Source organism: Pleurodeles waltl, chromosome 4_2 (assembly GCF_031143425.1).
Source record: "Pleurodeles waltl isolate 20211129_DDA chromosome 4_2, aPleWal1.hap1.20221129, whole genome shotgun sequence".
Lineage (NCBI taxonomy): Eukaryota > Metazoa > Chordata > Amphibia > Caudata > Salamandridae > Pleurodeles > Pleurodeles waltl.
The window spans coordinates 391,127,061-391,140,718 of NC_090443.1; the positions used below are offsets into that span (position 1 = coordinate 391,127,061).

General features: G+C 42.1%; 1 protein-coding gene across 1 annotated transcript in view; it reads left to right on the forward strand.

Moving 5' to 3' along the window:
• The window catches only part of PRDX6 (peroxiredoxin 6), a 101,328-nt gene extending 90,731 nt beyond the window's left edge, over positions 1 to 10,597 (forward strand). The window contains exons 4-5 of the mRNA XM_069231540.1: positions 5,895 to 6,041; positions 9,551 to 10,597. Coding sequence (XP_069087641.1) covers positions 5,895 to 6,041; positions 9,551 to 9,682 — 279 coding nt within the window. The 3' untranslated portion in view covers positions 9,683 to 10,597. The remainder of the gene's footprint in view (positions 1 to 5,894; positions 6,042 to 9,550) is intronic.
• The last annotated feature ends 3,061 nt before the right edge of the window (positions 10,598 to 13,658 follow it).

Below are 13,658 nucleotides of genomic sequence, written 5' to 3' on the forward strand. Positions count from 1 at the left end.
CAAACCTACTACTTCTGCTGTACCTTATGTGGGGAATTTTATACTGAGGCACATGCACGCGAAAAAGTCAGCAACCGACACAAATTGAAATTGGATTTATTTGGCGCTTACTATTCCTTAACCAGGCGCTCAAATACAATTATGGAAATTACTGCTTATCAGTAATAAAAAGGATATAAGACCCAGATTTGTTTCCTTATTAAGGAGATAAACCTCAGATGAACCTTTCCGTAAGTGCAGTATTTTTTTTTGGGGGGGGGGGGTTATTTCATGTGAAATTAAAATGAGGCCTCTGTGTCGACATTCTTCCCTCATTGGGTTTTCAGAGTGACTACTGCAGACGGCTTGCTTAACCATTTCCACCACAAATAACTGCAATAGTCCCAGGAGACGGAGCCCCCCAGAAACATTTTAAAAATAGAGTATGTCTGCATCTTCAATCTTGCTGCTGCTTCAGGAAACGTAAAACAATGTTTGATTCCAAAATAAGATGACACGCTGTATGTGTAACACAGCACGAACATCTCAATAAAATGGAAAGATGAGCTGGAGGTGGTGCGGGATGGTGCCGGACATGGAGATGAATTGAACTGCCACTGGTGCCCACACAAAGAGGAAAGCAGCGACGGGAGGGAGGTGGAAGGGGAGCCGCACTGCTAGCTGAGTTAACACAAGCATTTGCAATGCAACGGGTCTCGCGTTGCTCATGTTAGAGCTGATCGCGTTGTAAACTCCTAACCCGACTTTTCACCTAATGGGCAAAAGTGCATTTATGTACATAACCCGAAAAAGTGAAATTAACTATGTAAAGCGCTCGACTTCTGCCAAGCGAGATTGCGCTCGTAAATTAGAGAAAAAGAAGTCCACGAGCCCGATGGAAAACAGCGAGCCTCGCATGTTTTCTGTACTTGGTCGCTGCGCTCGAGGAGGGCTAGCCACCGGAAAAGGCATGACTTATGCGTGCCTTCGACTAATGAAAGCAAGCGAATTTTATTAGTCAAGCCCACGAACCAATAAAAAACACTGACGTGACATTGACAGGGCTCCAAGCCCTTTTCTGAACACTAAAGCATCTCGCTGCGATACGCATGCAACGCAGGCTCGACCCTAAAAACTAAATATAATGCTGAAATGTTTAAAAAGTGATTGCCCTAAAGCGCAGTTTGTCAGAAGGGGAGGACCGGATTTTTTTTTTAAAAAGCAATGCTTTCTGGTTCCATCGTTCCACCTTGCTCATTACACAACAATTGGGGTGTGATTGTTTCCGATGGAGAGTCTCTGAGGCTACTCTTACCAAAAATCCTACTGGGTTGTGGAAGCTTCCCAGAGTTTACAACCAGCATATTTTGGCAAAGTAGTAAAGCCAGTATTAAAAATCAAGTCACCTAGCGTCATAGCTACACCTTTCCCTTTGTATCATGTGTAGCAGTTGAAAAATTTTGTGTCCGTCCATTGTTTGCACAAGTTGAGTGTCTTTGTCAAGAATTTTTTATAACACTGTTTACCTTAACTGAGCTTGTTTCTAAGCACTCCTAGGCTTAAGACAAGAGACTTCAAGCATCAGGCGATTGTGCGGTTTAGGATTCTGTTTCATTCCACTTCAGTAATCCAGTTACTTGACCAGAGGGAGTGATAGCAAGCAAAGAAGGCTTACTCCAGGGCTCAGTAGAGGATACCCACTGAGATAAGATACATGATAGCACAAGTATTCTTACACCTTTCTCTAGAGACTAGGGGTTAATGTAGAGGGCTGTATTTAGTGAACCCTCAAAATAACCACCCCGTGACTTTCTGTACTCCTATTTACATGCCTTGGTCTCCCCTGTGACAACCTAACCCCCAGTGCCTTCTTGCTGTCATCAATTTTGCCCTTTGTCATACCACACTTCATACTTCTTAGCCCCTGGGAAAATGCTTGTGTACCTGTGCCATAGATAAAACTAGCTTGCCTCCCAAGGAAACAAAGTTCCCTTAGCTATAGATGCACTACATGTAGGGAAGCTTTGTGTGTATATATAGGCTTAAGTCGTGCACTGATAAGAGTGAATGCAGGCATGTGTTTGTTTCAGAGTAAATGGACACATGTTGAATGGGCAGGACCCTGCGATTCCAGGTATCTATTATATTTGTGGACTTAATGCTTATTACCGTCTTCCAAGAGGATGGTATGGGACATGTTTGGGGATAGTTTTCCCAAACATTTACCAGATAGAGGATTTGAGAAAATTTCCAAAATTGACTGAATTACATCATAAGAGACAGAGGAGGGAGTCCTCTTCTGCGATAGTGGGAGATATATTGGATGCAGTGATTCCTTCAGTGGGAGTCACCCTGAATTCGATCAAGATTTGAAAGTAGTCTACTATTGTGGTAACATGCTGACCAATTTTTCAGGGGCTATACTCCTGATAGATACTGAATTAGCTTCGGATAGAGCTATGACTCTTCAAAATCATCTTGCTTTAGACATTCTTTTAGCAAAGGATGGCGGAGTCTGTAGAATGATTAACTCTAGGCATTGTTGTTCACATATACCCGATAGTAGTTAAGAAATAAGAGACTTACTAATCTGACTAATGCAAGTGCTGAGTTGAAGGAATTGAAAGAATCAGTTTCTTGGAAAAGTTGGCAAATGGTTTGCTTCTGTGGGAAATTGGCTCAGCAACATTTGGAATAGGGTTCTATTGAATATATTACAGGGAATAATTGTCGTGGTTTGTCTAATTGGGATATGGAGATTATGCATATTATATAAAAGGATTAAATTGAAAAGGTCTAAGAATAATCTGAGGACAAAAGAAAAGGGAAAGAATTTACAGGGAAGACTCAAGGTGAAGAGAATTTTTAGGAAATTGAATTGTAAAAGTTTGTGGGTAGAAATTAGTGTGATGGCACATTTAGTCATTAGAGGAGGGATTGCTAGAGCAAGTGTTTTAATTAGAAATTGAGTGTTCATGTAATTTGAATGAATTTACGTAGAAAATTAATAAGATAAAAAAGTAATGCATGCGTTTGAAAATGTGACCTCGGGGAATGGCCAGCAGTGTTCACAAAATGTACTAATGAATGATTAATACTTATGAAATATTGAAAATGTACCAGACTAATGTAGTAATGTCATTAAGGTTTATGAAGTATGCTCTAGTTTTATAAATTGTGGGCCTTAACTTGGCGAGTGTCTTGGCCTAGTTTTGCAAGGCCTCATGCGACAGCTGTATTTCTTAGCGGTTAACAAAAATACTGACAGAATGAACTAAACTGTGAAATGTCCATTGTCTTGTTAAAAGTGCTTAACAGAAGCTTTTCATGAGAACCGACTAACAGGAGATGATCCCGCTAGAGTAATAGTTTGTGTAATGTGTGTGGGATGTACTTTCCCAGGATGAGACCAATGAAGACTCTGACTGGAGCTGAAAATGCAACAAATTTACCTGATGAGCCGGATGATGAGGACATCATAAAGTGAACCAATCAATTTCATGAGAGGAGATAAATATTAGAATTCATAGATTTGGTTTAGAAATATTATTGGGTAGAGTATAAACTTACACTTAACTGGCCAATAGGGGATTAGGGGACAGTTTAGGTGACTTTGATATAACAACGCAACAGAGGGGAACTATTCAGACTAGAGGAGAGATACTTTAGGATAGATTCGTACTGTCATTAGACTCATAGCTCTGAGAGCCTGATGCTTTGTTGATCGATTGATGACCTGAGGACGAAGACTGATTCTGCTTGCTGACCCATAACGTGGATAGGTAGATATGACGAAATGCGACTGTTATGCATTTTATGCCTTTTCTTTCTAGGTACCAACTGCACTGTTTTGATAGATCCATAGCTAGATGTTGTCCTAAATTTGTGTTCTAAATTATTTTGCATGAAGCCCAACATGCTGATGCTAATCTGACGTTAGTTGAGGGCACTCAAATTGACTGACTCATCACAGGGTCTAATGTTTGACCAATCTTGCTGAGTTCTATGCATCTCATATTTCTATTGCAAATGATTCTGCTATTGATTTGCATTGTAGCACTAGAATGTGTTGTGATTCAAGCTTTGCCTAGATTGCGTTTCTTCCGCAGTTTTGGACAACCAGTGTTTTTGTATGTTTCATCTGATTTTGAGATTACTTTAGTATTGTTAATATGAGGGAAATAAACGTACTAAATTTTACTAAAGGTGTGGTTATTCATAGCTGAAAGCTTGTGGTGCATGACATTTACTGACTATCGATTTATTGGTTACTAATGATTGTGTACTGGAGCTATGGTAAGAACTTATTATAACGAGTCAAAAGGTTCATCGACCTAATCGCATCCCCTTGTAAGTTTACTTATTAAGGTCTGACGCGCTAACAGTTGTCATCAAATTGCATGTGTGTAGCCTCTTGTGTATTACTTCCTAATCTCTAAAGTTCTGTATAGCCAAGAAGTTCAGAGAAATGTGCCAGAGAGATCCTGATTGAGTACTTGGGCTAGTTTTGGTCTGATTTCCCAAAACATCCCTTCTAAGTGTATGTAGATTTGAGATTGGTTTCACCTGAGAGCTAATTGCTATCCCATTACAACCCTTGCTTCTGAAACTGCTAAATTCTTTCCATTTCTTGAGCACTAAGAGAAGGCTTTCGCTGCTAAATATCCTTTCAGCTTCTTATATGTATAAGACAAACTTTAAAACCTCATCATCCTGTTTGCCATAACTTCACCTTGAACAATCCAACTCTTCTGCCATCGGTTCGGAAGTCAACTTAGAAAGGGATGCTCATGAGCTTAACACAAAGGTCTCGGACAAAAACACTGTTTTATCCAGAAACATTGCTTCCTTATAAAGGAAAATCTGCTAATAGAACAAGGATGCCACAGGCAATATAGGATTCAGAGTACCCCCTCCCACCACTACACCAGTATTTACCTCTATACCCCCAACGAAAACCACATTGAGCTTACTGGGTGACTCTATAACTGGCACAGTGAGCGTACAGTGATATCCGAGTAATACTCCTCTGCTATTAAAACTGTTTTGAGATCTACCATGATGGTGTTAGAAATTTCAATTTTGTGATTTTAGATGTTGCATGTGTTGAAATGTAGCTGGCAGATTTCAGTTTTTATACGTAACTGTTTAACTGTGTGTGTGTGTGTGTGTGTGTGTGTGTGTGTATATATATATATATATATATATATATATATATATATATATATTGTTTTTTTTTTGTTTTTTTTGGTGAATAGATAAATGTTACGTACAGAAAAGGCGTTATTTTCAGTTTCTTAGAGGGCAGTTCCCACCCTAACAATTCTCCTTAACAGAGATAAGCCTTCGTCAGTGTCTTCCAGGCACCTCTACGGTGTGGGGCAGTACAAAAAGGTGTGATCTTTCTTTGCTTTTAGATAGGCTAGTGAGCTTTCAATATAATCAGGCTCTCTTGTCATGGATATAAAAGATTAAAGTGGTGGGTTGGACTTTACATGTAATGCTTGTGTTTTTTTTTTTTTTTTTGGTTGTTGTCCGCTGTTTAGGGCTAACATTTAAAATGGACACATTCTGCTCTGCTCTTCATACCAAACCTTGTCACATCACATGGGGCAGCGACTTGCAGTTAATGCCAAGACCATATATCTTGTCTTGATGTTCCTTCTACAACTACTCATTACTATTAACCAAAGAATCTTTTGGTTGAAACCACTATTTAAAGTGCAATTCAAAGGAAGTTGGCAAATCCCACCGTACCATGCTAGTGTCTTGTATACTTGATGTTGGACTTAATAGATGCAGTAACCTTTTCGTGCCAATATATAATATTTTAATAAAACAAAATAGTTGTAAATCCCTAACCATAACATGGAATAGTCAACTAATCATTCTTTATGCTTATTTTCTGATCTTAGGTTTACATCATCGGCCCTGACAAGAAGATGAAACTGTCTGTCTTGTACCCAGCTACCACTGGAAGGAACTTTGACGAACTCCTTAGAGTGATTGATTCCCTTCAGCTGACTTCAAATCACAGTGTGGCCACACCAGTTGACTGGCAGGTAAGAGTGTCGAGCATCTTATCTTGTAGAGGTCTGCTCTAATTCATTGAATAGGTTATCTAGTTTTGTACACTGCAGTTAAAGTAAGGCTGAGTTAGAGTTCAACTTTACAGGTTTCTGGTAATTGGTGGTGATTGAGCAGAAGGTGTAGAAAATGTTTTTGTTTTTTTTTGTTGTTTTTTTTTGGCGTTTTTTTTTTTTTTTTAACATTTATTACTTGGAAAGTTAATATTGTGATGCTAAGTGTGGTAATAGAGGCAGGGTGCGTGAATTTATATTTTATAAAACCACTCCAGTCTCTGAAGTTGACCAAGTATTTGTTCAACTTTAGTTTAATATTGTATTTTTCCCATTGAGACTGACCTGAGTGAAAGTCTTGGGATGCATACCTGCAGCCTAGAATTTCAGGTTTATTACCCACTTGTGTGTCTTACTGAAATCCTTGTAAAACAAACAATGTTGAACAAATCTAGAAAGATGTATAAGTTTTTATTGTTTAAACAAAATGTCTGGCTTTTATCCAAATCAACTAAATTATGAAAAAAGTGATGGATGGTATGCTTTGTCAGCCACAGTTAAAAAATGAGGTCTGTAGCTGGCAGTCAGTCTACATCCTGTCCAAGTAGGGACCCTCACTCTAGTCTGGGTAAGGAAGTCACGGATCCAATGTATAAAGTATTTGTACTCTGTGTGGGAGTACAAATACATCAGTGAAAACACCACAAAAGCGCTCCACACCAGTTAAAAAAAAAAAAAAATAGCCAATATCTGAGTAAAGCAAGACCAAAATGACAAAAATACAATATACCCACGTAAATATACACGTTTAGATGAGCCTTAATTCATAGGAATCAATTGCTATATCTTTTTAACACACACTACCTTTGATGCGTCGAACAAAAACGATGCGGGTGCAGGGAAGGTGAGACCCTGGGAAAGCAAAGTGATGTCTTTTTCTTACTGGTAGGGTAGGTGAGGCGTTGGCTCTCATCACAGGAGAGGTGATGCCTCTGTTCCTTACTAGCAGGAGAGTCGATGCGTCCGTTCTTTACTGGCAGTGGAGGCGATGTGTCTGTTTCCAGTTGCGCAGCCGCGGTTCCTTACTGTGGTGTGAGGTTGATGAGAAAGTGACGCCCAGGAACGATGCATGGAAAATCCAAATGTGCTTTGATGATGGAGCTGCGGTGGAACAGGTGCGGTCTTCTTCAGATGTTGCATCAGTTTTCAGCCACGGCACATAAATGTTTGGATTTTCTTCCTCTGGGCATCAGTTTCCACTTCCAAGTGCCTGGGGACTGGATTTGGCACCACTTGGCAAGCCAGGACTCTCAGCAGAAGAGCCCAGGCACTGGTAGACAAAGTCTTTGTCCTTGAGACTTCTTAACAGTAGGACACCTCAATTCAGGCCTTTGGAGAACCTTGGAAAGCAGGGTGCAGAAAGCAGAGTGCAGTCCTTTCACTCCCAGGACAGAAGCAGCAAGCAGCAGGCCAGCACAGCACAACAAAGCAACAGGCAGTGTGCCAGTCCCTCCTACAGCATCCTTCTTCCTGGCAGAATGTCCTCAGTCCAGAAGTAATCTAAAGTTGTGGTCTCGGACGTCCAGTACTTAAACTTATTTCTGCCTTTTGAAATAGGCAAACTTCAAAGGAAATTCTTTGTAGTGCGCAAGACCCTGCCCTTCCTTGTCCTGGCTCTAGACACACTCCAGGGGTATTGGTGACTTTGTGTGAGGGCAGGCCCAGCCCTGTTCAGGTGTCTGCTCCCCCGCCACTCTAGCCCAGGAAGACCCATCAGGGTATGGAGAGCACACTTCTGCTCCCTTTTTGTGTGACTGTTTAGAGGGAATGCACAAACAGCCCAACTGTCATCCTGACCCAGACGTGTATTCCAGCAGACAGGCCGAGGCACAGGATGGTTAAGTAAGACAATGCCCACTTTCTAAAAGTGGCGTTTTCAAACTTAGAATCTAAACCAACTTTACCAAAAGATGTATTTTTAAATTATGAATTCAGAGACCCCAAACTCCAGATCTTCATCTGCTCCCAATGGGGAATTACACTTAATAAGCTATTTAAAGGCAATCCCCATGTTACCCTTTGGAAGAGATGGGCCTTACAATGGTGATAAATAAATTTGGCAGTATTTCGCTATCAGGACACGTTAAACAAACAAGTACATGTCCTACCTTTTTAAATACACTGCACCCTGCCCATGGGGCAGCCTTTGTCCTACTTTAGATGTGACCTGCGTGTAGTAAAAAGGAAGGTTTGGGCCTGGCAAGTGGGTGCACTTGCCAGGTCGAACTGACAGCTTAAAACTGAAGATAGACACTGCAGTGGCAGGTCTGAGACCTGTTTACAGTCCTGCTAATGTGGGTGGCACAATCGGTGCCACAGGTCCACTAGTAGCATTTGATTTACAGGCCGTGTGCACACCTAGTGCACTTTATTATGGACTTGAAAACAAATAAAGTATTCTAATCGTGGATTAGAGAGCAGTTGCACTTCCGCACTTTACCACTGCTGACCAGTGCTAGAATCCTAAACCTAGCAAAAACAAAGTGCCAAACATGGTCAAAACAGGAGGTCAGAGGCAAAAAGTTTGGGCATAACCCTGCAAAAGGGCCATTTCCAACACATTGGTAATTACTCTGGCCCACATCCCAGTCCATCGTTATTTTGCACATATACCGTCTGTTTGCACCCAGCTATATGCAAATCAGTATTCACACTTCTCCAATGGGAATAATCCAGCCCAAACTGCCTAGCAAGTTCCTGCATGAACCACAACACAAATAACCCACGACTTGTTTCGCCCTTGTTGCTGCAGAGATCTAGCCCCTACAGCCAAGGTGTTAATATTTATTGATTTATTCAACAGCACTGTCTCAAACTGATTCATTACACCCACCCCACCTTATGTCAGTGGGGAAAGAGCAAAGTGCTGAGTGAGGTGTGAAATAAACGTCCACAAAGGGTCCCCATGCTCTAGATTGTTATGAACTTTAACTAAAAGTGTAAGAACTGCTCCTGTGGGGTTTAGTTATTCTCAGCTCTAGATTACACTGACTGATTTTTCAGAATTGTAACATTCATTGCTAAAACTAATGTAGTAACTCTTGTTTCGGGTGGCTCAGGAGAGTCTTTAAAGGTGCAGTTACTGTGAGAAAGTGAATGGGGTGTGGTGCACTTGGGTCTTGTCAGTTTGCCTTTGCTGCTGCAGTTTACTGGTTTCTGTAGTCAAAATAGCTGTCCTGGAAGTAGGTAGTTTTCACCCACTGTACCACCTTGTAACACATTAGTCTTGTGCTAAATCCTCACTTCATCTAGGTTTGGAGATGTAGGGCTGAGGCAGCACCTCTACCAGTCAACACTTTAGCAATCTGTACACCAACACGTCAGCCTGGTAGAACCTAATTTGCATCTTATTGCACGTGCATGTCCATTGTCTTTATGGTTGGCATTTTGCAATGAAATGGAATGAGACGTTACTACTTACTGTCTTTCAGTCCGGAGACCGAGTGATGGTACCACCAACCATGTCCGAAGAAGATGCTAGCAAGAAATTCCCCTGTGGAGTCTTTACCAAAGAACTTCCTTCTGGCAAGAAATACCTGCGTTACACTGCTCATCCAAAGTAATAAATTCCAGAATTGGAAGAACCTGGAGACAACAGTTGCAAGGCCTGGATTCACTAACCATGGCATGAGTGTTCATTTGAACCACATAATCATTCTGCGGCTCACCATTATTTATATATATATATATATATATTATTTTTTTTCTTCCCGTGGGAAATGGGAGGGGGTGTTATGATCATGTCATTTTGGCTAATGTGACTTAGACTGTCCCAAAAAGAGGTTAATTGAGTTGCAGGATTGGAGTAAGTGACCGGAGAGCACATGCCATGAAAGGAGTGCTTTTGTGGGTTTACTAAGTATTTGGGGAGAGAGGGAGCAGTCTTGCAAGTTCTACAGCTGCTTTCGATTAATGGTAAAGCACTGAACACTATGAAAAAATTAAAAACCCAACAGGAAGTGGCAAGATTTTTGGGACAGACTTTTCACAGCATTTCTACCCCATTCTGTTTGAACATTTGCAAACGAGTGGTGCCAATATTAGCACTCCCTGCTCCGACCCAGTGAAAATTCTAAATACCAACTGAGTATTTCCTTCATGGATACCTCAATAAGCTACTTCAAAGAATGATTTAAGATTTATGTGAAATCATCTATTTAGGCATAGCTCACAGGTTATTGTTGGGGATTTTAGAATTGTGCAAGTTTTTCCTTAACCATTAAAACCTATATTCTGACAATCTGAAAATGTGGCATTGGTTGCCTCGCTTGCCACAAGACCTGAACTGGAACTTTGAGCAATATGATGGTGGCCTGTAGCATTAAAATTGTTTCCTTTTCAGATCTGTATCATGTCATTTTTTTTCTTTTTTGTTCTTTTTTTTTTTTCGAGATTGATTGCTGGTGGATTAGCCACAATTTTTAAATGTGTCCTAAAATCGATCACTAAAATATACCTCAATAAAAATGTATCTCATACTTGGGATTTGTTTTTCCTTAATGAGCAAGTTACTTCCCTTCAGTAACGCGTTGATGTAGTACAGACTATGTAAGTTCACATTCCCTACCTCCGCATGTTCACCAGACGTCAGACAGGATCCTGAAATGTTTGGTGAGCAGCACCCCTATAGGCTGGTAGGTGGCATCGTTCAGCTCTATGTGGCGCTTTCCGTACTAAGTGATATGAGCTTGCCTGATATGTAGGTGCCACCCCAGTGTGCTGGCATCCGTTTCTTTCCCAACGTTCCATGCCAGAATAATGGAACACTGACCACTGGTGTGCGAAGCTATGGCACTTGGAGGTTAATCCTTAACACTATAAATATGGCAGCAGATCAGGCAGGATGGTAGGTTCGGTAAGGAATCGGCTGCTAGATATAGGCTCCACCAGATCAGGCATTAGGGAAGGTAAGTAACTTGTTCTTCTGATGGAGACCTCTAGCTGCAGATTACTTAGCTTAGAATAGATACCTAAGCAATTACTCCCCAGAGGTGGGGCTGTGATACAGATTAGACTAAAGTCCAGTCAGGACTTAACAGGCAAAATAAGTCACACAGGACCAGACTGTCTGGTCAGTAGTGTATTGAAAACATGAGCAAGAAAGCCCATGTTGCTGCCTGACAGAGATCCTGGTCAGGAACTCCACGTGCTAATGCTGTGGTCGCTCCTTTGGCTCTGGTAGAGTGAGCGTGGAAACCCCCAGAGGGTTGCTTTTTGTTCAGTGCATAGCATCTCTTGCTGCAGAGAACTATCCATCACAAGATGGTTCCCTCCTGCTCCATCTTACTATTCTTGGCTCTGACATACCCCACAAAGAGTTGATAGTCCACCCTGATCTTATGAGAATGACTAAGGTAGAACAACCAAGATCTGTTTGGGTCCAACTGGTTTCAGTCTCTCCTCTTTAGAGGGATGACGCAGAGCCTAAAAGATAGGCAAAATGATGGACTGGCCAACATGAAAAGGAGTGACCACCTTTGGTAAGAAGGATGCTCAAGTTCGAAAAGCCAGTTTGGATAGAAGTTAAGGTACGGAGGGTTTACAGATAGTGCCTGCAGCTCACTGACCCGCTGGGGAAAATGTTATCCCCTCTAAAAAAGCTGATATGATGGTCAAAAGCCTAAGTGGGCAGTACTGCCCTGTTTGAGCTGCTCAATATTAGAAAGGTGAGAACAAGGTTGAGGTCCCACTGGGGCCTAATAAAATGCACTGCTGGGAACATGTGCTGAAGACCTTTTGAAACCTATGTAAAAATGATTTGAAAAGAGGGCTGATCTGACAGCTGTAGAAATGTTACAATGGCAGAAAGATAACCTTTCAACATCTCCAAAGGAGAGCCCTACTGAAATAAGATAAGAATAAACAAGAACCTGGCAAAGGCATGCAGAAGGAGGGTCAACATTTTTCTGTAACGATTCCACAAACTTGCTCCAAAAGCAGGCATATACAGTCTTGGAGGAGGGATGCCTAGCTGCCAAGATAACAGTAGACTTTGGGCAGAAGGTCAAAAGCTGTCAACTGTTGGCACTCAAGCTCCACACATGAAGGCGAAGCATTTTCAGGTGTGGAACCATGGCCTGATGCTGGACACAAGATCTTTCCTGAGAGGTAGCCTGATCCAGTGCTCCTGTTCAACAGCTTGGGATACCAGATTCTCTGTGCCCAATTTGGAGCCACAAGAATGACTTGCACCCAGTCGTTCTTGATCTCTGGGCAGGAATGGTTTTGGCAGAAAAGTGTCTTGTACAGGAGGCCAGAGCTCTGTTCAAGACCAAAAAGTCTGAGCGACAGCGGCCTTGGAAACTCCAGCACACAATTGCTGATATTACAGTCTTGGGAGAGGTGAACAGAACATTCTTGGCAGGGGTGAACAGATATAACCAAGGATCTCCCCATTCTTGGAAGAGACCTTGGGCCATCTCTGGGTTGACTCCATTTGTAATCTGCGAGGCATAGATGGCTGAGTTTGTACTTTCTATGATTCAGTGAGCCTGCAGAGTTCATCCACTAGTGATATGCCTTAGTGTTCTAGCCATGTCAAGAGCCACAAAGTCTCTTTATAGAGGGTTAATGACCCCACTCTGCCCTTTTTGTGGCAGTAAGACATGGTGGTGTCTGGGAACACCTGTATTAACCTTCCCCCTGTTTGACGTAAGGCTTTCAGTGCCAACCAGATTGCCCAAAGCTCCAACAGATTGGTCTCCGGTGGAATCCAGGCTCCTCATCCAATCTCTCTGATCTCTACCTCTCCCATATGGCCGCCCCAGCACATGAGTGATGCATCTGTCAATACAGTCGGCTGTGTTTGGGGAAGCAATAGGGTTTTGTCATTGATCCAATCCTGATTTGTTTGCCTCTACTGCAGATCTTTTAAAGTTCCCTCTGAGATCTGGAACATGTCAGATTTCCCCATATGCTGTGCCCACGGTAACTGCAGAGCCCGCATATGTCAGCTGGTATGTGTCAGAAGCAGGATGCAGAAGAGCAAGACCCAACAACCTCGACCATTCTCACATAAATATAGGACAGTGGCTGAAACATGAGTATCATAACATGAATATCCATCCTGGCCTCACTGCTTGGAGTATAGGAACAAAACTGCACTGTGTCCAGAACCAGTCCAATGAAAGGGAGCGTCTGGGGAAGGATGATGTGACTTGGGCACGTTTATAATAACCCCAGCGAGTGCAGAAGGTTCACCATAGTTTAGAGTTGGGAGACAACGCTTGTGGCAAGCCCCCCTTAAACAGCCAATCGACAAGGTAGAGAAAGACTGGAAACCCTGACTTCAGAAAATGAGCTGCAGCCATCACCTTGGTGCACACCCAAGGGGCACTGGTAGGGCCAAAGGGGAGCACAGCAAACTGAAAGTGGTCTTTGCCACATAACCAGCAGTAAAGTCTGTCAAACATAGCATTTATAAAGCATAGCACTATGACACCTAAGAGTGTCTGGGCGCTGAGGGTGCAGTGTCTCGGTCAATGCCACGTCTTGATCCTCCTCAAGTCCGCCCGGGAGAGAGCTGTTGGATGTGGAGTG